At 47.6% G+C, this 26,757-nt stretch overlaps 1 protein-coding gene across 2 annotated transcripts in view; it reads right to left on the bottom strand.

The window, feature by feature from the left end:
- Positions 1 to 8,278: 8,278 nt before the first annotated feature.
- Positions 8,279 to 26,757, bottom strand: part of UPB1 (beta-ureidopropionase 1) — a 32,707-nt gene continuing 14,228 nt past the window's right edge. Inside the window, exons 4-11 of one of the 2 annotated variants that reach the window (XM_084753999.1) lie at positions 23,259 to 23,353; positions 19,721 to 19,882; positions 17,988 to 18,157; positions 12,188 to 12,269; positions 11,558 to 11,600; positions 10,297 to 10,451; positions 8,661 to 8,766; positions 8,279 to 8,428 (exon numbers count right to left, since the gene is read on the bottom strand). In XM_084753999.1, coding sequence (XP_084610125.1) covers positions 8,391 to 8,428; positions 8,661 to 8,766; positions 10,297 to 10,451; positions 11,558 to 11,600; positions 12,188 to 12,269; positions 17,988 to 18,157; positions 19,721 to 19,882; positions 23,259 to 23,353 — 851 coding nt within the window. In that variant the 3' untranslated portion in view covers positions 8,279 to 8,390. The remainder of the gene's footprint in view (positions 8,429 to 8,660; positions 8,767 to 10,296; positions 10,452 to 11,557; positions 11,601 to 12,187; positions 12,270 to 17,987; positions 18,158 to 19,720; positions 19,883 to 23,258; positions 23,354 to 26,757) is intronic. The other variant, XM_084754000.1, reaches the window with a different exon arrangement.

Genomic DNA, 26,757 nt, shown 5'->3' with positions numbered 1-26,757 from the left:
TATTTTCTGTGCCTGTTGAGAAGTTAATGCTTTCGGTTCCCATGGAGTAGTCACAAGCGCGTGGTGCGCAGGCTCAGGGGGCCTGTGGCCAAATTGTCCTTCTCCGGGGCCACAGTGTTGTCCACTCTAAGGCTGTTCATAACAAGTTACGTAATCTCACTGGATTCTTTCAATAGTCTCCTCTGGTGTGTGTGCTGTGACTGTCTGACTTTTACAGATGAGGAGGCGGAAGCTTAGACTTTTCACAGCCTAACTACCCACTTAGACTTTGCCCTCCTCTGGCATGGTGAGGTGCATCTGGAATCTCAGCTAGTCACGAGTTTTAAGCAGAGGATCACTTGAGCCTAGAGTTCAAGACCAACCTGGGGAATCTAGCAGGTCTGCGTCTCATTTTTTTTCATCCTTTATTTACTTATTGGAGGAGAGGGGAGTGCTTGCTCCACCGTGCTCATGCGGAGGGCGGAAGATACTTGGCTGTGATCACTCTCACCTTCTTTTTCTGTTTTTGTTCGTGTTTTTCTTTCTTTCTTTTTTTTTTTTTTTTTTTCGAGACAAGGTCTCTCTGTGTTAGCCTTGGCTGTCCTGGACTCACTTTGTAGACCAGGCTGGCCTCGAACTCACATCGATCCACCAGCCTCTGCCTCCCGAGTGCTGGGATTAAAGGCGTGCGCCACCACGCCCGGCTTGTTCGTGTTTTTCAAGACACGGATTCTCCGTGTAGCCTTGGTTATCCTGGACTTGTTTTGTAGACCAGGCTGGCCTTGAACTCAGACATCTGCCTGGCTCCGCCTCCCTGAGTGCTGGGGTTGAGGGGCTTGGTCTCATCTTCTACCATGTGGATCTTGGAGAGCCATCTCTAACCATTAGGCGTTGTGCCGGGCACCCGTTGCGTACTTTCTCTGCTTGATTTTGGTCCTAGAATTTAGTGTCCCTTTAGTATGTTACTTCTGTTACTTTTTCCTCCAGCCCTCTCTTCCACCAGGCGGGAGGTCCCTGTAGGGAAGGTCTTTGCTGTTGTCTTTATTGTTTGATCACAGTGTCTGTCCCCCCAAGGCCTAGAATTATGCACTTAAATATAGGTTGAGTTAAAATAGTAATTCTTGGGAGGGATGTAAATTGGGATAGATTCTACGGAAGCTTATTCAACAACGGCTACACTTGACATATCCTGGTAACTGTGAATTTAGCTTAGCCATGAAAGGTTCACATGTGTGCACAAGAGCATGAGTGAATGGATGTTCACTATAGCATTGTTTTCTAGAAAGAAGCTAGAAGCAATTAGCTTGTCCATCAATTCAGGGACTCTTTAGATAAATCCTGAGATTCTTACATGGATTCTAGATAGGATGAACAGAGACATATAAATGTTTTTGTTTGGTTCTTTTTTTCTTTTCTTTCTTTTTTTCCCCCCCAAGACAGGGTTTCTCTGTGTGGCCTTGGCTGTTCTAGACTCACTTTGTAGACCAGGCTGGCCTCGAACTCACAGCGATCCCCCTGTCTCTGCCTCCCGAGTGCTGGGATTAAAGACATCGGCCATCACACCAGGCTGGCATCCCGTTCTTGTACCTCGATCCTGGACCACAGAAATGGTTGGATAATACATGTTTGTTGTCTGGGGCCACAAATATTAACGTCATTTGTCTTGCAGTAATAGACAGTAACACCTAATGTAGTGTAATGCGTGACAGCGACAGACACAAGACCCAGCTCAAATTGTCCTCTGCCTTTTCCTTGCCCAGAGCAACCTCTGCCTCCTTTAAATGTGCTCTGTGCTCACTGGTCACTTTGCACACTGCTGTCATATTTTTCCATCCTCTCTTGGTTTTGGTCCTTTTCAGTAACCGGAGGCCAGAAACAGCTTACGTCCCTTTTGCTCCTTTGTTTGGAGAGAGCAAGTGTTTGAACAACAAGATAAAGAAGTCCGTTTTGAGACGTGAGAATTGTGCCCAGAATGAGCTTTTCATTCATGCTTGGAAGCTCACTGATGAAAGACTTGAGGAGTGAACCCCCAACAGGTGTTCAGTTTGGGAAGAATTGGGTTTTGCCTGCATCAAAATGAGGCGTCAGAGGCAAACGCCAGTGGCCAGTCCTTGCAACTGGTTTCTGGTGATTTTACCCTCCTTGTGGGCAGCTCAGCCTTGTTGGCAACTGCGAGCGGCGACAGAGACGGCAGCTCTTGGACACTTGAGGTCACTTGAGAGGAGAGGAAGCCAGCTATTTTCTCAGGCCTCCTTGTCTCGCGTCTGTTCTTTGAGGGGCCTCTGCGGCGGCTCTGGCCGAGGCCTGTTTCCTACACGTAGCCTCCACTTCTTAAAACACAAGTCACACACACACACACACACACACACACACACACACACACACACACAGCAAACCAAGCAGAGGGAGGAGGAGGAAAAGCCCTGAAGTTCAGAGTCACTGAGAGGTCAGGCTAAGAATAGAGAGGAGCTCTGAGAGCTTCTTGGCTGTGTGACCTCCTGCAGGGACTGGGCGAGAGGCCAGGGCAGCTCTGTCCTTCCTCTGCTTTGACAAAGAAAGAGCTGGCCTCAGAGGCAGGAGACTAGGTAGCAGGCTGGGCTCGGACAGCCCTCTCTCTCTCTCTCTCTCTCTCTCTCTCTCTCTCTCTCTCTCTCTCTCTCTGTAACCTTGGGGATGTCATTCTTTCTGGGCCTTAATTTCTTGTTTCTAAAGTTAAGGGGTTGGTCTAGGCTCCAAGCTTTTTTTTTTTTTTTAAGATTTATTTATTTTTATCTCATGTGTACAGAAGTTTTGTCTGCATGTCTGTATGTTTGCCATGTGCATGCAGTACCTATGAAAGCCAGAAGAGGGCATTATATCCCCCTGGGACTTGAGTTACAGAAACTCATAAGCTGACGTATGGGTGCTGGGAACCAAGTCTAGGCCCTATGGAGGACCAGCCAGAGCTTTTAGCTGCTGAGCCATCTCTCTGGCCAGTAGACAACAAGACTTTCAACCAATCTGGAGAAGAAACAGAACACAGAATGGTGTTATTGATGCCAAGCCATGTCCTCAATGAATGAGGGAAAGCTATAGTCAATAGTCGTTTCAAAGTCTGTGATGAGTCGCGGAGGCAGGGAGAAGCACTTCTAAACCGAGTTCCCCTCACCCACCCTCCCCTAATGGCACAGTGTAATCTAAGCAACCACCAGCTCACTGGGAGTGTACTGTATGAAATCAAGCACCTGACCCCATCTCCTCCCCGCCCTGCCCCACCCCCACCCCCACCCCCAGTTTACACTAGTGGGCGGAAGGCACTCATGATTTGGAGTGAGAATAAAACATTTTTCCTGGGTGGGGCAAAGTGGTGCACATGTTTAATCCCAACACTCAAGTGGTAGAGGCGGGTGGATCTCTGAGTTCAAGGCCAGCCTGGTCTACTTAGAGAGTTCCAAGACAGCCAGAAACTACAGAGTGAAACCCTGTCTCAAAAAAAAAAAAAAAAAAAAAGGTTCACATCATCCTGATGGCAACTTCTGTTCCACATCCCCATGTTTATAAGTTAAGAACCATATGAGTAGCTGGCTGTGGTGGCGCACGCCTTTAATCCCAGCACTCGGGAGGCAGAGGCAGGCGGATCGCTGTGAGTTCAAGGCCAGCCTGGTCTACAAAGCGAGTCCAGGACAGCCAAGGCTACACAGAGAAACCCTGTCTCAAAACACAGAAAAAAAAAAAAAAAGAACCATATGAGTGCTGGGAATCCGACCGGGGTCCATTCACCAGTGATAACACTTGACACACCCTAATTTTGGAGCTTGTAACCTCTGACTATGAATCCATCTTATATGTGAAAGGTTCATTCGTGAAGAGCATAAATGGAAATTTGGGTTTGGAGGGGCAACCAAGGAGATTGTCTTAGGAATAGACACTGACAGTGTCCCTGAGGATTTTCTGCATGGTTTTAGATGAATATGGGCAAATACGTCAGGGCGCAAAGCCCCATTTTTTACTATTAGGCCTGACAGTTTCCTGGAGCGTCTAAGAGAGATCTCAAACCAGACGTGGCTAAGTCCATGCTTCAGGTCTTTACTTTCTATCAGGGAACAGAACACCTCTGGAATTGAATCGGGAGGGACCTGCTAACAACAGGCTTCCTTAACGTGGGCATCCACCTTGCCTCTTCGAGCCAGTTATGTAATTTATAAAAATGTTAGATGACACCCAGCATTCCCTCCTGTATCCAGAAGTATTGACAAAAGGCGATTCTCTGTAAGGATTTAGAAAAAAATTTGTTTTTACAAATTTATTATTTATTTTATTGTATTCTTTGTAGACCAGGCTGCCCTCGAACTCACAGCGATCCACCTGCCTCTGCCTCCCAAGTGCTGGAATTAAAGGCGTGTGCCACAACACTCAGCTTAAGAAAAAGTACACTCTTAATAGTAAAGCTAGAGACTTTTACAGGTTGGTGAGCAAAGACAATATCCCAATTTAAATTGGCCGACATGACTCTCACTCAAGCTGGACAGCTAATTTCTTATACTTATTTTTGCCCTCGGCTTCCTGATATGATTTAATAGAAATTATTAATGAGTAGATGAGCACCTTTAGGATTTAAAGTAGAAATGGCTGGTTGGCTTTATATAGAAGTTTAGATTTATGATTATTTTAAGATTTTTATAAGATTATTTTTTAAGATAACTGATTCTTTCTTTGTAACTGTAATTTACAGCTTGCTAGTAAAGAAAAGCTGGTTGAGAAATCACCTTGCTTGCTTATAGTCTGTTAATATATGACAAGTTGCTTAGTTACAAATGTATGTGGGTTGTTGTTTTTAAATTGCCAATATGACCTAATAATGTTTATTATCAGGCCTATAATTTTTATTTATTTATTTATTTTTGGTTTTTTGAGACAGGGTTTCTCTATGTTATCTTAGCCATCATAGACTAGCTTTGTAGACCAGGCTGGCCTCGAACTCACAGTGATCCGCCTGCCTCTGCCTCCGCCTCCCGAGTGCTGGGATTAAAGGCGTGCGCCACCACGCCCAGTTTAGGCCTATAATTATTACTACTTCAGCAAAACCCACTGGCAATCAATCAAGACTCAGACACTTGTTATATTTTAAAATAGCCGTAGTTAACCTGGGGTAGGGCAAATATCAATCATCTAACCCTACTTCCTATAGTGGGGCAGGTATGGGATCCCTGCCCCAATCCCATGCCATCTGGCTCTAATAATTTCTATCGCGCTACCTCCCATCCATGATCCCAAATAACTTGCTAATGTTCTTCATCTGGGCCGAATCTTCCATCTACACCAGCCATGTGCTTCTCTTCCATCTAACCTATGGTGGCTTTCTTCCCCTCTCTCTTCTGGTCTTCCTTCCTTTCTTTCTCCCAAGATCTCTGTCTTTCTAAGCCCAGGAACCTTAGCCTCACCCATCTCGTCTGCCCTACATCAAACCATCCTCCAACAGTGGGTTCTTGGAAATATTTTGTTTTTCATGTTTGCTTCTCACCCATAATACATTAAACATTTGATCACGTGAAGGGATTGGGGAACATGTTTTTCTTTCATAAACTCATTGTAATCATTCACTTGAAGAAAAATAGAACACAACCACATTGTGAATTTTGTACTGCTTGAGAGGTCTTGCTGGGATAGATAAGCTATGGGAGAAAGAATAAAGTTGTTGGAACTCTTTGGAGTTTGTTCCATCCACCAAGATGTGTGTATATGGGCAGGCATGGAACTTCATTCATGGTGTCTACAAGTCTTTCGTGGCCAGGACACCCTTGAGGCCAGGATAAGCCCATGGTCTCTGGTACAGAAAGGGATTCAGGGTCCCTCATTGTCACTTTAGTCAACAGGCTGAGAGTACAAGCTCCCTCAGGGCCTGTCCTCAGTGTCCTCTCAGGACTTCAGTTTCCTTCTATCCCCCCCTCCCCCATACCTCTCAGAAGCTGCTTCCTGCACCAGCACCCAGTTTTGCTTGTGCGATCTGTGTCTGCTTCTCACAGCTGGCCCCAGCCTGGCAGCCCCTAGCTCTGAGGATTATCCAATTATCCCATTAGCCCAGCGTGTCCTTCCTTCCTCTGAGCTTTTAGCTCCCCCATCTCTCTCTCTCCCTTTCCCAGGGCTTCTCACAGCCTCCCTTTACTATTTCCTTAGCCGGTTCTAAAGCTGAGCCCACCCCCAGTCATAAGGGAGACACACACACACACACACACACACACACACACACACACACACACACACGTCCATCCATCTGCTCCATCATGCAAGGAAGGAACACCCCTCTCAAACCCAGAGTCACATGACCAGTTAGTGGCAGCAGAGAACCAACACCTGGACCTCTTGTCCTCAGGGCTGTGAGTTGCCTCTTGGATGGAGATACTAACCTGAACCAGAAGCCCAGAGCCACAGAAGAATGGCGGAACCAAGGAGCTGCAGGCAGCAGTGACAGTGGCAGAGGTGAAGCCGCAAGAAAACAATGGAGAGAGTGGCAGCTTTGACATCAGCAATAGTAAACAACACTCAAAAATAAGGCTAAAACTAGGAGGTGGGGAGGAGGCAGACACGGAGATGTGATCCCAGTTAGCTCCTTGCCTATTCTGTGTCTGCACCAGTCGCAGTAGGTTCCCATGTAAAAGAAGGGCTGTGTTCATGCCAGTTGTGGTATTTGTCTCCACTACACCAGTCACAATAATCCCTCTAGGCCACCAGGGGAAACAGGCTTTCAGGGACGTCTAGAGTTTAGCGAGACTTGAGATGCCAAAAGGTACAACCATCTATAATGTGGTCTGCTGCCCTCTGCTGGCCTGCAGGTGTACATGCAGGCATAGCACTGTATACATAATAATAAATAAATAAACCATTAAAAAAAAAAAGGTACAGCACAAAAGGTACAGCTGAGGCTGGGGAGTTACCTCAGGGGTTGCTGTGTCGTGCTTCGGCAGCGAGTAAGCGGCAACCACTCGATAGCTTCCTCAAGCCCTCCATGCCAGCACACGGGGAATCCAGTTGGCTGCTTCACCGACTGTACCTTGTACAGGATCTAGTCCAAGGAACTTCCTGAGGGACAGTGGGAAGCCTGGTGACACACGCCTGAGACCCACAGGGAAGGCCAGCAGGAAAGGCAGGCTGGGACTCGGGCTGATCCTCTGCTCCACATATAGATGTTTCTGGTGGCACCCATCATGCCATGGGCAACCGCTTCTGTGTTTGCCATGGGAAGCAGGGGCATTAATGTCTTCAAACCAAATCAAATGAAGAGCATCCCAGGTACCCGGAAGCAAAGTGGAAAACTCATCCTTTAAGATTCTGTTCCTTTGGGATCGCGTTTGGCACTGAAGTCTGTATCAGTTAGACCCAGCCAGAGGCAGAAGTCACAGGGTATATATTAGGAGATGCTATGAGGATGTGGAGGGCGTGGTGGTGGTGGTGGTGGTGGGGGCTGGCCAGGTAACTCATTAATAGCCCCAGGGAGGTATTCAGGGAGGCAGGTTGAACTTGTCACCAAGGGCTGGAACTGCTGTCTACACACAATTCCTCCCTCCCCACAGAAGGCTCAAGGATGCTCATTAGCACTGTAAACAGATTGAGCGAGGCCCACCTTAGTTTTATGGTGATCTCACTCAGCCAATGGGTTATAAACTTTAGTCACATTTGTAAGATACCTTTGCACGGGGCTGGGCACAGTGGCGTGTACACGTGTACAGTCCTCGTTACTCAGAAGGCTATGACAGGTGATGATTTGCAACTGAGTTTTAGACCAGCTTGGGCAATACAACTGGACCATGCCGTCTCCCCTCAAATCCTTTGCGTATCCTCTGCCTGGATGCTTGGGCTTTCGGCTAAGTTGACTTAGCTCACCCTAACAACAGCCCCGCCCCCCTCCAGTCATGCTACAGCCTCTGCGACTCTTCACCTGCTCAAACCCTCTTCTCACTGGTACAGGGTTTTCCAAGTTGACCCTCAGGGGTCTGATGGAACCCTGAGACAGGATTGGGATGGACAAGGGATCGAGACGCTGGGCAGGAGCAGGGAAGAGCCGGGACTGGAACTCAGCCTGAGGTCTGCCTGGTCCCTGTGGCTTCTGTGACAGACACAGATGGAGACCAGGGGTGGAAAGCTGAAAAGTCTATCAAAGCTGTGGACTCCCAATTCCCTCATTCCATCCTCCTCTGGGCCAAATCCTTTCAATGGCCTGGATATGAGCTTACAGCACCTAGGAATTTCTTAGCCTGGGGTAGAATTTGCACTGGAAAGAAAGAAAGAAAGAAAGAAAGAAAGAAAGAAAGACAGACAGACAGACTGACTTTTTAAAAAGATTTATTTATTTGTTATGTATGCGGTGCACATTAGATCACATTATAGAAGGTTGTGAACCACCATGTGCTTGCTGGGACCACTGGAAAAGCAGTCAGTCACTGTGGAGCCATTTCTCCAGCTCTGAAATGAAACACTTTTAAAGTATGCAATCCGGTTACATTTAATAAAGTCTCAATATTGCTGAACAATCTTTTTAATCACAAAACATTTCCAAGTTTTGAGGGGGGGTTAAAAACCCCATATTCATGATTAGTAGTTATCTGCCCATACTTGCCCATTTTACCCTCCTCCTGCCTGGGTAATGAAAACTCCCTGTGTACGTTTGAAACTTATCCGCTGGGGCCAGAGACGTCCTCGAACCTAACCTGAGCTGGGGGCTTGGACCAGGCCTTCCTTCACAATGTTGGGACTGTAGTTGGGCTTGACAGCTTCAGTGAGCTCCCGGGCGTACATCTCAAACCGGCCTGTCATCTGAAAACAAGACACACAAGGCTTGGGAAGATGTGAAAATCTAGCCCTTACTCGCCATCACCTCTGGCCACTAGGGGGCAGCCACAGGACAGAAACGCACCCACAGCGTGGCTTGACAGGGCTATTGGAGACTATAATAAAGACAGGGAATTGCATTGTGACCTCAGAGTGGGTTCCAGTGAAATTCAAGAACGCATGGTGATTCACAGAGTCCATCCCAGGTGACCTTGACCTCTCAGACCAGGAGGTCAGGTAGCATCTTGTAGACACAGATGGAAACCAGGGGTGGGGGTGGTGGAAAGCTAGGAGACCTATGAAGTTTCCTCACAGCCTCCCCTGTGCCAGTCAGTCCCTCCCACCACCCCGGGAAGGCTTTTGTTTTGAGAAAAGGTCTAAGAAGAAACCACTCTGCCTAGAGCTCCTAGATACTTGGTTAAAAAAAAAAAAAAAGCTGGCCACATTCTTGGCTCTAACTTCTGACTGAAAAGGAATCCTGTGAAAACCGCAGCTGCCCAAGAAGATGGGTAGGAGACCTTCTCACAACCCGGGTGAGAATCTGAGTGTCTGGAATATGAGCAGGGACTCATACTCAGGTAAAATCAGGTAACAAGAGCGCTGGAGAGATGGCTCAGCGGTTAACGGCACGGACTGCTTTTCCAGAGGTCCTGAGTTCAATTCCCAGCAACCACATGGTGGCTCACAACCATCTATAATGTGATCTGATGGCATCTTCTGGCACATAGATGTACATGCAGGCAGAGTACTGTATTCATAATAATAACTCTTTTTAAAAAGTATACATAATAAATAACTTAAAAAAAAAATCAGGTAACAGAGCCCAGAGTACACACCTGGCCTCCTCTAGTCCCACAGAGCAAGCAGTACATTCATTTTCTCTGTCTGGGAGCTGTGGGTGGTGAGTGTAATTCCAGGAGTCCTGGCCTTGGCTTCCACTGTCTCATCCTACCCAGCACGCCAGGCACCTGCCCTCTCAGACTGCCGACCCCATAGGCTAAGTCCTAGGGACGGAAGATGTTTGCTCCAAAGGAACTGAGTGAGAGCCAGGCAGAGAGCCAGCTTTCCCACGTGACCCCGATTCCCACTATTGTCTCAATGCCTAGACTGTGGAGCCTGGTCGCAGGCAGAACCAGACACGCACATTTATCTTGTGACAAGTGCAAATGCCTGAAAGCGAGGGGGGGGGCGGGGGGGGGGGAGGATTACAGAAGCCATCCGACTGTGTTCTCTAGACAAATGAAATTTAGATTAATTTGAGTGAAGATGCCTAGAATCTAAATCAAATGAAGGGAGCCTGTCCTGGGCTCTTCTGCCTGTGCATCTTTTCACTCAGGGCTTCCTCCCCACGGGCAGCAGACTCTTTGGCCTCCTGCTCTGGAAAGAGCTGCATAGTGGTGCCTCTTCCCGACTGCCGGCCAGAGCAAACCTGCCCACCAAAGTTCCCGCAGCCACAGCCTGGATGGAGGCCGAAGCCGAGTAGCAGGGGTAACAGAGAGGGACGCGGGCACCCACCTTGAAAGTCCAGAAATCATTAATCTGCTGGCAGAGGTTGAGGTTGAGTTCCGCGACCAGCAGCCCATCCTGATTGCGCGAGAGGCCCGGGGTCCGGCTGCCGTCGGGAGCTGCCACGTAGCTCGAGCCATAGAAGTAACCAAGGTCATGGTGGGCTTTAAAGGAGCAAGGACAAGTAGCAATGTGCTTGTATGCAGGGTGGGCTCTGAGGAAGGGCGGGCGGGCAGGCAGGCACGCGGCAAGATACCACCTCTCCTTTCCCCCTCCCCGTGTCTGCCAGCTTCCGGTCTCCCTTCTCAGGCCTAACGGTCCTAGGGAAGGAGGTAGAGCTTTGCTTTCCTGCCCCTGAGAACATCTGTAGATGTCTCACTTTAGGTAGGTTAGCGTTTCTCTTTCAACAGAAGCTGCCCAAATCCCAAAAAAGGGGGGCAGGGGCGCTGTCTCTGGCTCTAGGCATGTTCCATGTCACCCACTTCCGGTGGCGGGCCTGCCGGGTGAATGGATGGTCTATCCTTCTGGTCCTGGACGTGGCCGACTTGCCCTTCTTCTGTATGCCTGAGCTCTTCAGCAGCCACACAGCTGAGTGGAGATGGACCTTCTCTCTAAGACACCCCAGAACCTCCTTTCCCACTTCTTCTCTCTGTCATCAGGATGTCTCTGGGATTGGAAGCCCTTCAAGTGTGGGGGTACCATCTGGGACCTCAGAGGGTGGGGTCCAGGAGACAGTTCTGTTCATCTGCCTGTATCTTTCGATGGGGCACCCACCCGGCCAGGTGTAACATCCCTTTGGTGGGGGTGATTGCCTTCAGATCACAACCACCTGAGGACCCCAGGACCTATGGCAATCTATGCTGACTCAGGGGACATCATCAGTACCAGCTGGGGTGGGGGGGGGGGAGGGGGGGAGAAAGAAAAATGATGGGGACCTATGTGAGAGCCCCCGCCCCTTCTAGAGAGCTCACAAATGGGCTCCCCATATCTTCACAGTCAAGTTTCACACAGTCCTGGGGAGGCAGAGAGACCAGCCCCATTCCCGTTTGATCCCCATCTGGGGAACAAGGTGGCCACCTGCGGAGGATCCACACCCTAGCCATAGACTCCCACACTACACGCAAGGGAGGAGAGGAGAGTTGGTGCTCCCTTCCTCGGTGGCCGATGAGCAGGCACAGGCTGTGGAGCAGACCCTGCCCAGAGGAAGTAGGTGGAGCGGGGTGGACGTGGGGAGGAGATGAGGCCCACGGACAGGAGTTCATGAACATACCTTTCTTTCCATCTCCAGAGGTAAACTCATTGGGGTAGTGTTCCTGTGAATTAAGTGCAATGCTGAGATGAACCTCTAGGTGGCAGCACCAGGACGGTCATTCCAGATTACTCAGCCAGCCTCAGAGCAGCCAAGGGCCCAAGCAGGAAACGTTTAAGGGAGGTGGAGGGTCTGCACTCAGTGGGCAACCAGCAAAGTGTTTGTTCAATGTTCAGCAGGCCAGCAATGGGCCTTAGGAAGCCAGAAAGGATTGTGACAGGCAAGGCAAGACCTGGATTTTATATTTGGGTTTATAATCTTGGAGCAGGGAGACACTGGGTACCCGCAGTTCTCAGGCCTGGGAAATAATATGTGAGGTCAGCCTGTCTGTGGAAATAATGCCCTACCTTGAATAAGAGAGAAGAGAGGAGGGGAGCAGAAAGGAGGGGAGAGGGGGGAGGAGAGGAGCAGGGGAGGGGTGGGGAGAAGAGAGGCCCCAAACCAGAAGAAAACTACCAGATCAAGCCATTTTCTTTCAGTACCCTAAACTTTGTGGGCATGCACGCAGAAGGAGCAAGCAGACAGGTGAAGTGTCCCCTCCAAGGCAAACACTCAGTGGCCCCTTCCCTTAGCTACACCTCAGACACGTACCTGACCCACACGGTTAATGGCACAGGTAAAGCAGTGATTGGCAATGGCTGCGTTTCTGGCTTCGATTGGCCACATGGACTCACTGTAAGAGGATAAGGGAGGAAGCAGGCTGTAGACCTCTCTCGGCCACTCCGAAGATGCTCAGCTCTAAGATGCAGGGCTGGGCATGGTACCAATCTAGCACTTAGGAAGCCCAGGCAAGAAGCCTGAGTTAGAAACCAGCCCAGGTTACACAGGGAGGGCCAAGCCCGCCTGAGCGAGCTAAGACAGGTCGGGAAGACAAAAGACCTACAAGCTGATTGTCAACACCTGGCTCACTCAGCCGGCAGCTTCCTAGGGCATGCCAGCTAAAAGTAGGATGCATATGGCCGTGGTCTACTGGGGGTCAGACAGCCCTGTATCAAGCCTTTTACCCCCAAGTCTTGTTCTCCTCTAAAACATGCCACAAGTGAGATGCAGCAGCTTGAATGACCATGACGATGCTGTTCCACATGGCTGTAGTTTTCTGTCACGGAATCCAAGGCTGGTGAGTATCAGAGAGGAGGTACGGGTTTAGAGAGCTAGTGTGTAGCCTATGTGGGGCGAGCTTGGAAACTGTGACACACCAGAGGGGTTTCCCTAGCACTGTGTGTGTGTGTGTGGTGGAAAAAGAAAGAAAGAAATGCAAACACTCACATATTACTTTAAGAAAATTTCCCAGAATCCCTGCCAGCCTAATAAACTAGTTGCTATCATTTTTCCATTCTCTATGACTATCCTTGCCCACAGCCCCTCCCTCCCCCACACAAAAGTCGCCGGCTTCTGACCACATGACCACATATAGTGTGTGTGTGTGGGGGGACATATCTCATGTCTTCTCATTGCGCATAGATTTTTATCATCACGCTACACCGTCTTCACAATGACTCAGTGTCACCAACCCGTAGAAGGAACAGGTTGAAATTTCTTTAACCCTGGCGTTTCTGCTGCAGCAATGCTTCTCTCACGAAGACCATCGCTGCCACCACATCCATCTCACGCGTAACTTGGTCCTCTCTGACGTCGTGCCTTCCTTGGGCTACAATTCTACGCGCACTGCTAACCGGTTAAAGGGCACGAACTCAGATGCTCATCCCAGAAAGCACACTGGGAGACCAGTGCAGCATTTCCAGCTCACCGCACCCTTGGAAGCGGAAGGTTGGGGAATTCTTGGCCAAGGAAGGAAAAACCAATCATTTTTTATTAAGGCTGCTGTGGACATAAGAATTTACCAGCATATTACATTGGGGCTACTTCTGTTTGCTTAATTGCAGCTAAGAAAAGCTCAAGATAACAGGCCGGGGAGGGGCCTTTGCATACATAACCTGAGGTAGCTCTCTGGGTTTTCCCAGAAGCCAGTTCACACCCATGTGCCCAGGAAGTAAACTTCGGGTCCCTCTAGGGAAGCCTGAGGGAAAGGGGGGAGTTCCCCAAATGTATCTGAAATTTAAAAAAATTACATCTTTTTATTTATTTATTTTTGTGCATGCATTTGGAGGCGAGAGGACAGCTCTGTGGGAAGCTGGCTCTCTCCTTCTGCCATGTGGGGTCCTGGGGGATGTACTCAGGGTATCAAGCTTATACACAGTGGTAGGAGGAGGACACTCCAGGACGTGGCCTCAAAGTCCTACTGAGACCCAGTGGATGATAACTACTAATCATCGTGCCTTTCAGCTGACAATGGACAGCTACTTGCGCTCAAAGCACCATGAGACATATTTTCTGAGTGGAAACCCTGAGGGGGAAAAAAAATCCAAAGTCTATCTAATCTTTTTCCTTCTACCTAAAAGCACCTCTCCTAGACCCAGACTATAGCTCTCCCTCTCTCCCTCTCTCTCTCTCTCTACACACACACACACACACACCTAACAGCAGTTCACCCAACAGGAGAACTTCATTCTAGGTCTCTTAGGGGCCTGCTGTGAAGACTCTGAACTTGGTGGTGGTGATGGGGGGGGGAATGTTACTCAAGAAAGGAGCATCAGTGCTTCAGAGTGAACGTAAATTAAAAAAAATTGCATCTGACATTTAGAAGAAACCGGAATAAAATCCACTGAGCGTGGGGTGCTTTTCCCATGACCCCCAACCCTATTGGGACAGAACACAGACATCACAGGCACAGGATGGAAGCCAGCACTTCCTGCCGTGCCCATCCATCCTGCTCTGGAGGGGGGCGGATCCAGGTTGGGATGTTTGCATATAAATTCCTAGAGCGGGTAAAACTTGAAACGGGTAATTTGGGAGTCACCTAGGAGACACACTCCTGAGCATATAGAGGAGGTTATTTCCTGAGAGACTTAACTGAGGAGTGTCCCACCTTTATCCCCCCCACACTTGGGCAGTACTCCTGTAACCTGGAGTCCTAGACTGAAGAAAAAGGGATGGAGGACAGGGCCAGCTGGGCAGCAGCCCTAATCTCTCTCTGCCTCGTCCTACAGACGCTGACCTCACACTCCCACTGTCATGCTTTTCCTGGCCTGATGGGCTGAACCATAAAACCACATGCTTTCAAAATAAACCATATTTCCTTTGAGTTACTTCTTGCCTAACTTTTGGTCCCAGTAACAAGAAAAACAACTGTTTAGATAACTGATATTGGAAGTGGGGCTTTTGCTTTTTTTTTTTTTTTTTTTTGGTTTTTTGAGACAGAGTCTGTCTGTGTTAGCCTTGGCTGTCCTGGACTCACTTTGTAGATCAGGCTGACTTCGAACTCACAATAATACAGCTCTCTCTGCCTCCCGAGTGCTGGGATTAAAGGCGTGTGCCACCACACCTGGCGTGGGGCCGCCTTTGCTTTGAGAAACCCTGGTTGTATAACTCATAGGCTTTTTGAGGGAACACTGAAGTTTGGAGCTGTGGGCCAGAGATGCCAAAGAATACTGTAAGGGAAGTTAATGGGCCATTTTGCTCAGAGTTGAAAATACTCCAGTGCTTAGCCAGGTGGCTAAGACTCTATTGATAAAGGGGGGAATATAAAGACTATTAGGAAGTGGGGTCCATCCCGTCCATTCTAGATTCTAGTAAAGAATGAAGCTACATTTATGCCTATATACTTTAGCTGGAATCTTGAACAAAGCTGAATTCAAAAGCAAAGACTGATTTGTCTGGTCAAGGAAATTCCAAGATAGCATAGCTTTGGCACAGATACTCCTCTCTGCCCTTACCCATGTTTATAGTGAGAGAAAAAGAGACTGAATGAAGGCCAGGTGGTGGTGCACGCCTTTAATCCCAGCACCTGGGAGGCAGGGGCAGGTAGTTCAAGGCCAGCCTGGTCTACAAAGAGAGTCTAGGTCAGCCAAGGCTACACAGAGAAACTGTCTCAGAGAGAGAGAGAGAGAGAGAGAGAGAGAGAGAGAGAGAGAGAGAGATAGATATTGATTGAGTAAAGGAACCAAGGAGACAAAGGTGTCTTGGGGGGCAGAATCCAGTTTGGTAAACTCAAATTTGAAAGAAAAGTGACTGAACTAAGAATGCCCTCCCAAGGGTCCTGCGCCAGAAAACTACTAGCTCGGGGAATGCTCTTCCCCAAGTTCAGCCACCAGGCACACAGGGGCCGCTGTGGCTGGAGTAGGAAGGGCGGGCAGACTTCATCTCAAGCTAGCACCAGAATTTGATGGCTTTGCTCGCACGGTACTGGTTTTTCAGGCATGCAAATGAAAGAATTAGATGGCCATGGCGGCTTAGGTCAAGATTCCAGAAGGCCATTGAAGCCGCGCAGTGTTAAGCAGGGCCAGATTTCTAGCAATGGGGTCCTCAAAGTCCAGTGAAGGAAGCTGTGAAACATAAGTTGCTATGGGGACCCCAGGACATTGGAGATGTGGGGACTGTGGGACCTCAACTGAGGAAATCGGCAGGGATGGGAAGGAACTGGACAAGAGAAAGGCTACATGGTCTGCCTGTGATAGAAATAAAGAGTTAGGTCTACTCAAGACTGTAGGAGCCCAGGCGATGCCATCAAGAGCCTTAGAAGCCAGACATGGGAGTTCAAGACTTAGTGTTTTCTCTGCCGGACCTCAGTCTTGCTTGGTCTGATATTTCCTTGTTAAGCTCCCTTTTTAAAAAAGGAATGTTTACTCTGGGTCATTCTTTGTTGGAATTGTGACACCACCCACCCCGCTCCCCAGGGGCGTACAGATTTCTCTGGGTCTCAAAAGAGACTTTGGATTTCTGAACAGTTAGAATTGTTAAGATCAACAGGGGACTGTTTGCATTATGAGATAGAAATGAGGCCTGTGGACCAGCAGTGAAGGCTATGAGTTAAAAGCTGTGTGTTTAGGCTGGAGAAATGGCTCAGAGGTTAAGGGCACTGGCTGCTCTTTCAAAGGTCCTGAGGTCAATTCCCAGGATCCACATGGAGGCTCCCAACCATCTATACTGAAATCTGGTGCCCTCGTCTGGCGTGCAGGTATGCAAGCAGGTGAAACACTGTATACATAATAAATAAATAAATAAAAATTTTAAGCCATGTGTTTGTGTGTCAAGTGTAATGAATCGACTCATGGTGGTTAGATCTTCATTGTCAGAATCATCTCAGAGACCTTCTGTGGATCAGTCTATGAGAACCTCTCCATAGATGTTTAGAAGAGGAGAAAAGACTCCTTAAACCCCACTCCAAGTCAGCATCAAACCAAGAGCTGGTGTCCTGGACTAAATAAAGACTGGGAGCCAGGCATGGTAGCTCACCGCCTGTAATCGCAGCACTCGGGGGAGGCAAAGGCAGGTGGATCACTGTGAGTTCGAGGACAGCCTAGTCTACAAATCAAGTCCAGGACAGCCAAGGCTATACAGAGAAAGCTACCCTGTCTCAAAAAATCAAAACCAAACCAAACCAAAGAAACTAGAAGCCAGGGGAGTCTCAACACCAATCTCTCTTTGCTTCCTGACTGAAGATGCAGTGTGACCAGCCAGCCACCTCAAACTCACTTCTTCTACCTCCTCACCATCACGGCCCAAACCTTCAAACTGTGAGCCCAAATCAAGTCTCCTTTCTTTGAGTCTCCTTAGGGATCGATACACAGCAATGAGAAAAGTGACGGATGTCCTTATAAACCTCCCAAATGCTTAGCCAAAGAGGAAGAGAGACAAAGTGGTCTAAGTGCAACCATATGGGGGGGGGAGGGCTGCCTCAACTGTCTCCCTGTCCTGTAAGTCCTGCCCAAGTGCACACCCACCACAGCCCTTGCCCAACAAAACAGTTTAACCTAGATTAGAGATGAGGCTGACACGAAAACACTTCCCGTTCCACATAGTGAAAAGGAGACTTTTCATTGGTTAAAAATAACTCTCCTGGCCGATTCCTTGCTCCTCGGGATGGATTTACTGCCTCTGTTCCTCTCCCCTGGAGGACTGCTCTTCCTAGTGGGCTTGGCGGAACTGAGGCTCAGGATTCTGAAGACCCCTGTCCAGGACTTCCTGCTGGCCAGACACCTACTGAGCTCTACTTAGAAGTCTGGCTTTGAGACTCCTGACCATCATGCAGAAGGGTAGGTGTATTATCTTTGTGCTAGTGTTCAGAATCCCAGAGAAGGTTACTCCCAGTGGTAGAATGACTCTTTAGGGAGGTCCAATTTTGCAATGGTCATATTGAGCAATTTTTCCCCCCACTGAAAACCTAGTTAAATGTGCAACATGCAACCACAGGGCTGAGATCTAGACATCCTGGTGTTCGTGCCTGCTTCCTCCAATTCACCAAACCCAGACCTGAATCCCACAGGTTGGCCCTGGGCCTGAAGCGGCAAATGAGCCCTAGAAAGACTCTCCAGATCTCTTGCACCCAAGTTACCTGAGCTCTCCAATGGTGGCTGAGGGGTTGAAAATGATCTCGGCTCCATTGATGCTGTACATGAGCCAGTTGAGAGGGTGGTGGCGCCCATAGCAAATGTTCACTGCAATCTTGCCAAACTGGGTCTGGAACACGGGGTGGCCCAGGTTTCCCTCCATGTAGTAAGTGGACTGTCAATCACAAACAAAGAGTTATATATGTTGGTGCCTCAGAGCGAAGAAAACACTTCTGCTTTCTTTAGACTTGGCAGAAGTGAATATCACCAGTAATCTAAATTTAACATTTGGGTTTGACTCTATTTTAAATGCTAGAATTCTCGTGTGTTAGAGCATACACAAGACCCAGACACAACAACAAAGCAAACCTAAGGGGAAGATACAATAACCTAAGTATTTAACCCACCATCTGCTTTGTGGTATATCACATGGTTTCCGGGACAACCTATGGTACCATTTCAATCACGACACAAAAGAAGGTGCAGTTAGGTCGATGCTAATAGGAGTCCTTACCAACCACATGCAGAATGCTAGAGGTGAGAAGACCTAGGCTCACCCAGAGACGCTCTTTCTTTTTGGAAACTGCATGTCACTTGAGTTGGTTTGGGACTTTCCCAACTAAGACCAAATCCAAGACTATAACACATACCGTGCACACAGCGGCTTGGGCATCCTGTCTAGGGTTAAGGGTCCCGTGCAGGACCAGCAAATAGGGACCTCATTCTCCTATCCTGTCTTCCCTGCTTGGGAGCCCTGAGGATGCCACTTCTGGGGACTTGAAGGGGGAATATAGTTGAGGGGAGCCTAGAGGGCAAGGTGGGCCCCAGACAGATCTGCTCCTAGAGCTTTTGGCTTTCTCTCATTAATTTAAAACTTAAACAACAACCAGGATGTGTGCACGTTGTGGACCCTGAGCAGATCCTGCTGTCCTCAGACCAGTGATAACTGTGGGGAGCTAAAGATTAACCCCAGGGTAAACAGGTGGGGAGCGAGTCTGTCCCACCCACCTCCAGATGCTGCTTAGAAACAGCAGCTCTTGAGTCTCCCTGCAGCCCTGTAGATGGTATTTCACATTGTTGTCCAGCCCGAGAGCAGCATGCATTCCCCAGGCCAAGGATGAGGTGTGGGGAGAGGAGGGATCATGGACAGCATATGCTCAACTATTGGTCCTCTTGAAAAAAGTCAAGTTCAAATTCAGACGTAGTACCCTGGCATTGTGCAGGGTTCATTTTCCTCTTTCAAATGCCCTCCACCACCGTCCCACCCGTTGGTGAATTGGCACCATCCCAGAATTCCTATCTCCAGCGAGCTTAAGAAGTCCTACATAGCCACCGTTGTACACAAACAGGCACATGCAAGACACCTACCTGAACATGAGCCAACTTAGATACCATGTAAGTCACACAGAATACCATCCACTGGGATTATATCACAGCTACCTAGGAGCTCAGAGCTCCTTTACAAGGGCTCGCAGGAATAATGTCATATTTGTGTACTACTTATTTGCATTTTACTTTATACACCAGTTACCTCGAAGGAATATTGCAGAACGCCAAGTTACTGCAAACACACACAACGTATATATAAATCCCATGGTGCTAGAAGTTTTTGTGACTCAGCTATCTCATCTGTCCTTGAGACGCAAGGCAATGCTATCAGAATCTCCAGAGTCACCGCCTCTGTCTGATACAGAACTTCTCCCTGAGGAAAGCCCACCGAGCTCTGACTGGCACGCACCTCATTGAAGTCACCCACTCTGGGAATGTGGTTCTTCCTGGTCTTTCCCATCACCACTCCTGAATTGGAGATCACCACAGCCGTGTTCCACAGAACTCCCCCGTGCTCTCCGTCTCGTTCCAATATTGGAGATACCACCACCATGTTATGCTTCTTTGCCAGCTGAGGGAATTTCGGGCAAATTGATAGGATGTTTAATTGAAGAAGGATTTAATGATGTTTCTAAGTAATTAGACTTCGTTTTCAGCTATTACTTAAAGCATTTAAAAAAGAAAGTACTAAATGTCATTGTTGTTTTATGCCTACAGCACCAAGAGTGATCGTGGTAGCACACATATTTAATTCTAGCATTTATGAGGCCAGACTGATCTACACTGTGAGTTCTAGGCCAGCCCAGGACTACATAGTGAGATGAGAGAGAGAGAGAGAGAGAGAGAGAGAGAGAGAGAGAGAGAGAAGAAGAAGAAGAAGAAGAAGAAGAAGAAGAAGAAGAAGAAGAAGAAGAGAAGAGAGAAGAGAGAGAGAGGAGAGAGAGAGAGAGAGAGAAGAAGAGAGAGGAGAGAGAGATAGATAGATAGATAGATAGAGAGAGAGAGAAAGAAGAGAAGAGAGAGGAGAGAGGAGAGAGAGAGAGAGAGAGAAGAAGAGAGAGGAGAGGAGAGAGAGATAGAGATAGATAGATAGATAGATAGATGTGTGAAATGAATGACTATGAATAATCATCCTTGTGCAATGTTGGGATGAGAATATAAAACGATACAGGTATCCTAGGATTAGGGCTCCTAGGTGATTATATGGATGCTCCTTAAGGTTAAACGGAGACCTAGACACGATTGTGTCACTTGTGCATACATACCTAAAGACGTGAGCTGCGTAATGATGAACCCCTATTCAGAGAAGCACTAATTGTTATCATTAGGAGGCAAGAGGCAGAAGCAGCTTTGCTACCCATCAGCAGATGATGGGCTGAACAAAAAGTGGCGTATGAAGGCAATGGGATATTGTACACCCACGCCATGCAAGGACTTCCTATGCCCTGCTATAGCACGGATGGACCGTGAGGGTATTATGCTCAATGATACCATCCTGTTAAAATGCAGCATATGCTTTTTACCTATAGAGGAGTCCCAGAGTAATGAAATTCACAGACACAGAAAGTAGAGTTTGCTTCGCAGGGGCGGGAGGGGACAGACCTTAGTGGATACAGTGTCTTAGATTCTCAATGCAAGAGTTCTCATGGCCTACGGCACAGCAGCCGGGACACATTTATAGAGTTGGACCGCACAGGCAAAAGCATGGCGGATGATAAGTTTTATATTCTTCATATAATAAAGAAAAATGAACTGGACTCTTGAGTTACTGAAACCAAGGAGAGGACACAAAGGTTGGAAGGGGCCGTGTGTGTGTGTGTGTGTGTGTGTGTGTGTGTGTGTGTGTGTGTGTGTGTGTGTCCTATGGAGTGGGACGAGAAGCTTGGGGGATGCGTAGGATCAAGATACATTGTATACATGTATTAAGTTGCCAAAGAATTAAATGAAAGATGTTAGAAAAATTGAGTGAAATGGAGTCAGGTATGGTAGCTCGCACATAGAATCCAGGACTTGGAAGGCTGGGGTGAGAAAATTATGAGTCCGAGACTAGACTGGGAAATATATTTAGTGAGCTCTAGGCTACAAAACCTACAGTAAGATGGTGCCTCAAAAGATTCTTAATGAATTATCACTATTTGTCTCATCTCTAGTAAGATACCTTGTCACTTAGTCTGTTTTTTTTTTTTTTTTTTGTTCTTATCTGGTAGGTGACCCATGGAGGACAGAGATTTTCCTTGGAGTTCTGGGACACACTCAAGGTCAAACATGCAGCTAAACCGTCGGCTAGTGGAGCGTAAGAGCATACGAGGAGACTGACCTATCTTTTTTTTTTTCCCCCGAGACAAGGTTTCCCTGTGTAGCCTTGGCTGTCCTGGACTCACTTTGTAGACCAGATGAGTCTCAAACTCACATCGATCCTCCTGCCTCTGCCTCCCGAGTGCTAGGATTAAAGGCGTGCGCCACTGACCTATCTTTTATCAAAGGGAAAACACTAGAGACACTGATGCAAATCCACTCACAAGAGCTAAGTCCTCACGACCCGCCCACCTTTATAATACATCCCCTCACGACACTCCGTATATTACAAATTAATTTCCTAACCAGTTTCGGAGAACACCCTCAAGCCACAGCAGGCATCAAATTCTGTCTGCCCCTATATGAGCACCAGGACCTGCTGACTACGTGAGTGACTTCAGATGGTCACTTGTCCTCAACACTACCTAAGCTTCATTCCCTGTGACCTCAGTGAAGGCTCCTGGTCCCTCCTGATGTTGACAGGTGGTCTCTGGCACCAGCTCTAACCTCACTCTCCCTCTATCCCTAATCCAGGCTTACCAACAGTTCTTTGCCACGGCAATGAATCAATGAACTCGGTGAGAGGTTTTTTTCCCCATAGCTTGAGAGAAATGGATGTTTAGAGTCACAGTTTTGTACTGATAAAAATCACTATGATTGTGACTCTGTCCCAGATTTAAGCATAGTACAAAGTCTGAATGAAAACAGAAAGTCCTGCAGCTGGAATAAGGACACATGACCACCCTTACTTTCTTGGCTAGTACGGGTTTTTCTGATAACAGGTTTACTAAAATATATCCACATGGCACAGACTCTTCCTTCTTTTCTTTCTTTCTTTCTTTCTTTCTTTCTTTCTTTCTTTCTTTCACTCTTTCTTTCTAATACAGAGTTTCTCTGGGTAATCCCAGCTGTCCTGGAATTCACTCTGTAGACCAGGCTGGCTCTGAACTCAGAGAGATCCGCCTGCCTCTGCCTCCCGAGGGCTGGGAATAAAGGTGTGTGCCACCACCTCCTGGCCAGAATCATTCTTTTAAGGTGTATAAACTGCTGGTGTTTAGTATATTTTCAGAGTTTGTGCAATTGTCACAGCGAGCTAATTTTGGCACATTCTGATCACCCTTAGTGGAATCCTTGAGCCCATTAGCAGTCACCACACCTTCTTCCTCCTCCTCCTCCTTTTTTTTCTTTCTGTTTTCAGAGTTTTGATTATTCTGGATAGCTCATATAATGGGTATCAGCAAGCTTTTAATTAGGAAAATTGAAAACCAATCCCTGCACTATGAGACAGACCCATGTGTTGAAGTTTTCACTGTATTACACAAGTGGCAAGCAGGGAGGACAAAAGTCTAGAAAAAAATAAATGCCCCTCGCCTGCTGTGCAAGCTCTGCCACTTGGCAGATTTTCCATGAAGTCACTCCAAACCTCTGGCTGCAACTCTGTCACCAAACAAAGCCAAGAAGGGCTGTTCCAGCTCTGAAGCTATGATCTCAAGTGGGAGTGGACTCTACAGCAGCGAAAGGATCAAGATCCTACCCAATCTTATCTGGTAAATATTTTCCACAGAGAAAGGGACACATCAGACCGCTGTGTTTGTGCTCTGCAACCTGCGTGGGTTTGCCAACCACCAACCCCAGCACAGCTAATATCTCACCTTCTGGCAGAACCTGGTGGTGAGCCCGTCCTCCGCCGACTCAGCAAATTCTGTCCAAGGAAATTTCTCTCGTGTACAGAAAGCGAAGGGCATATCTGTTAGAGAGAGAGAGAGAGAGAGAGAGAGAGAGAGAGAGAGAGAGAGAGAGAGAGAGAGACAGACAGACAGACAGAGAGAGAGAGAGAGTGAGAGGGATTAGGAATGAGTCACTTGGCCCCTAATGGGCCAGTCAGAGCGAGTCACCACTGGGAACCTTCTTTTCCTGGGGAGAGGGAGGCTTCTTCAGAAATAAGCCTTCCCGTGATCCTAGACAAGTTTGAAAACCACTAATCAGAAGAAGCACGCCCAAAGACAAAGTCATTCTTTTCCGGATCTCTAGCTAGACCCTGCCAGGGCTTTAGTCCAGTGGACACTTTCGCTAGGCTGTGATTTCTTTGTTTGGCTGGCTTTGTTCTGGTATGTGTGTGTGTGTGCATGTGCCTTTGGGCAAAGTAACCACACTAGCACTAGCCATGCCACTGTTTTCAGTGCTAAGGCTTAACCCCGGGGCCTTATGCATGCTGGATAAGTGCTCCACCATTGGATCACACCCCTAAGCCGAAGCTCACTGGTTTGTATTTGCTTTCTTCCCAACACTGTATACATACACACACAGAACAGGATGTGTGTCATCCCCACACATCTGATGCTCTCAGCGGCACTTTTCTGTACATGGATGTGCTGGTTTGAATACAGATGGCCCCACAGCCTCATGTGTTTGAATGCTTGGCTCACAGGGGGTATCACAGGAAGCATGGTTTTGTTGGAGTAGGTGTGGCCTTGTTGGAGAAAGTGTGTCAGGTCTGAGTGCTTTAAACCCAGGCTCAGCGGCTCACAGTTCACTTGTACTGTATGCAAATCAAGACGTAGAACTCTCAGCCAGGAGTGGTGGCGCATGTCTTTAATCCCAACAACTTGGGAGGCAGAGGCAGGCGGATCTCTGTGAGTTCGAGGCCAACCTGGTCTAAAGAGTGAGTCTGGGACAGCCAAGGCTACACAGAGAAACCCTGTCTCAAAAAACCGGAAAAAAAGAAAAGCTGGGTGTGGTGGCGCACAGCTTTAATTCCAACACTCAGAGGCAGAAGCAGGTGTATTGCTGTGAGTTCGAGGCCAGCCTGGTCTACAAAGGGAGCCCAGGACAGCCAAGGCTACACAGAGGAAACCTTGTTTTGAAAAAACAAACAAACAAACAAACAAACAAACTCCTGTTTTGGAAAAACAAACAAAAAAACCAAAAGAATTCTTTGGCTACCTCTCTAGCCCCACATCTGCCTTTGTGGCACCATGTTTCCTGCCAGGATTGTAAGGAACCAACCCCAATTAAATGTTGCTGTGGTCATGCTGTCTCTTCACAGCAATATAAACCCTAACTAAGGGGGCTGGAGAGATGGCTCAGAGGTTAAGATCACTATCTGCTCTTCCAGAGGTCCTGAGTTCAATTCCCAGCAACCACATGGTGGCTCGCAACCATATGTATTGGGATCTGATGCCCTTTTCTGGCCTGTAGGTGTATATGCAGTTAGAGTACTCATATATGTAATATATGTATATATATATACATATATATATATATATTCTAATTAAGAATTAGAGGGTCTGAAGCCGGGCGTGGTGGCGCACGCCTTTAATCCCAGCACTCGGGAGGCAGAGGCAGGTGGATCACTGTGAGTTCGAGGCCAGCCTGGTCTACAAAGTGAGTCCAAGATGGCCAAGGCTACACAGAGAAACCCTCTCTCTCAAAAAAAAAAAAAAAAAAAAAAAAAAAAAGAATTAGAAGGTCTGAGGGATCACACGAGGAGTGGATCTCAGCCATATATAATGTTGTTCTATTCCCTGGGCAAATCTGAATTTACTGTAATACGCAGTTATCTCTCTGTCTGCCACTGTGTATTGCAAACTGATATCTCGCCATAATTAGACATGTTTTCCTTGTCCTGGAAGTGGCTAGATAGGACACCTACCTAGCATATACAAGGCTTAGCTAGATTCAGCCTTAGTACTGCAGAAATGAAAATGTTTGTCGTTCCTATCATGCTGAGTGCCCTGCTGTACGTCTCCTGGGGACTCTGGACTCATCTTCTCCTCACTGGTCACACTCTCTGCCCATTGCCCTGGCTGTTTTCTACTCAGGTGTTTGGTTTGTTGTTGCTGTTGTTTAGTTGTTTGTTTGTTTTTTCTTGATGTACAGCGTAGGGCGACCAGGCCCATTCAGCACTCTTTAGCTTCCTGGGTAAAAAGGAGCTTTTATTCACCTGTTTCAATAGTTGTCTCGGAGGCTTACTGCCTCTGTCTGTTAATCTAGGCCTAGTCCCGGAAGCTTCTGGCCTCCATACAATCTAACTTAGGCCTAGGATGTTTTTAGCCTCTGAGACTTACTGCTTAATAAGCTCACCTTTTCTTTACCTGAAACTTGCTCTATACCAGGCTGGCCTTGAACTCAGGTCTGCTTGTGTCTGTCTCCTGGATTCCAGCCTAGAAGGTCTTCGGATGTGATCTCTTGCCAGAGCAGCCATGTTCTGAATAAAAATTCCTTTATATCCCCATCTTACATGAGCCCATCTCCTTTTTGTTTTAAATTGACTGGCTGAATGGATGTTTCCTGATGTTTGCTATTGCTCTTCTGGTTCCACACTGTGGATTTTCAAGAAACACATCACTTCATGACGTGACCCGGTTGTGTTTGATTAGTGTCAGCATGGGGTTTGGGCTTATTTAGGAATTGTGACAACACCCAATGTTTGCCAAACATGGCGCCTACCGCGAGAATGAGACCATGGCGCTTACCATGAGAATAAGCAACTCAACTCTCACACCCTGGAAAGCAGTGCTATCCTCCTCCTTTACATCAAAGAAAGAGAAGACATGTCTCCTGGGCTCAGTAAGGCTGGTCCTAAGGCTACACCTGAGCAATAGCACTGCCATTTGGCCAGACCCACAGAACAGAAGACGTTGCCAATGAAGTCCAGGAAATCTTAGTCCCAGGCTCAAGGCTCCCCAACATCCTTTCAGTCCAGACAGGAGAATCATTTTAAGGAATCCAGCAAGAAGAGTTGCTAATAACAAAAATATTCCCTAATGGCCATTAATTCTCAGCTTCCAGAACGTAAGAAGTGACTTAAGTGTCCCTGGAGAACAACATTTCCCAGGCTGATTTCGTTTCAAGTTGTTAAGGGCTCCAAATTTCTTTTCCCCTTTTGAATGGCTTCTTTTCCTGTGGACATAAATATCCCAACACAAATAAATATGCCAAAAGAAGATATAGAATGGAGATTAGAGGAAGCCAGGGGCTACAAAATCCCAGTAAGTATTTTTTTTTTCAGCTAATGGGGGAACAGGCTCCATATTCTCAGACCTAACACTGAGTCAGCCTCATGATTAAGACATTACTCTGTTCTCAAGAACTGTTGGCCTAGAGAAAAACACATTGATTAGATCTGACAGAGTTGTACACTTGGAATCC

The sequence above is a fragment of the Acomys minous genome (assembly GCF_964271855.1).
Source record: "Acomys minous genome assembly, chromosome: 13".
Taxonomy (NCBI): Eukaryota; Metazoa; Chordata; class Mammalia; order Rodentia; family Muridae; genus Acomys; species Acomys minous.
Note: the sequence above shows the minus strand (reverse complement) of the source record. Positions and strands in the feature narration are given on the sequence as shown.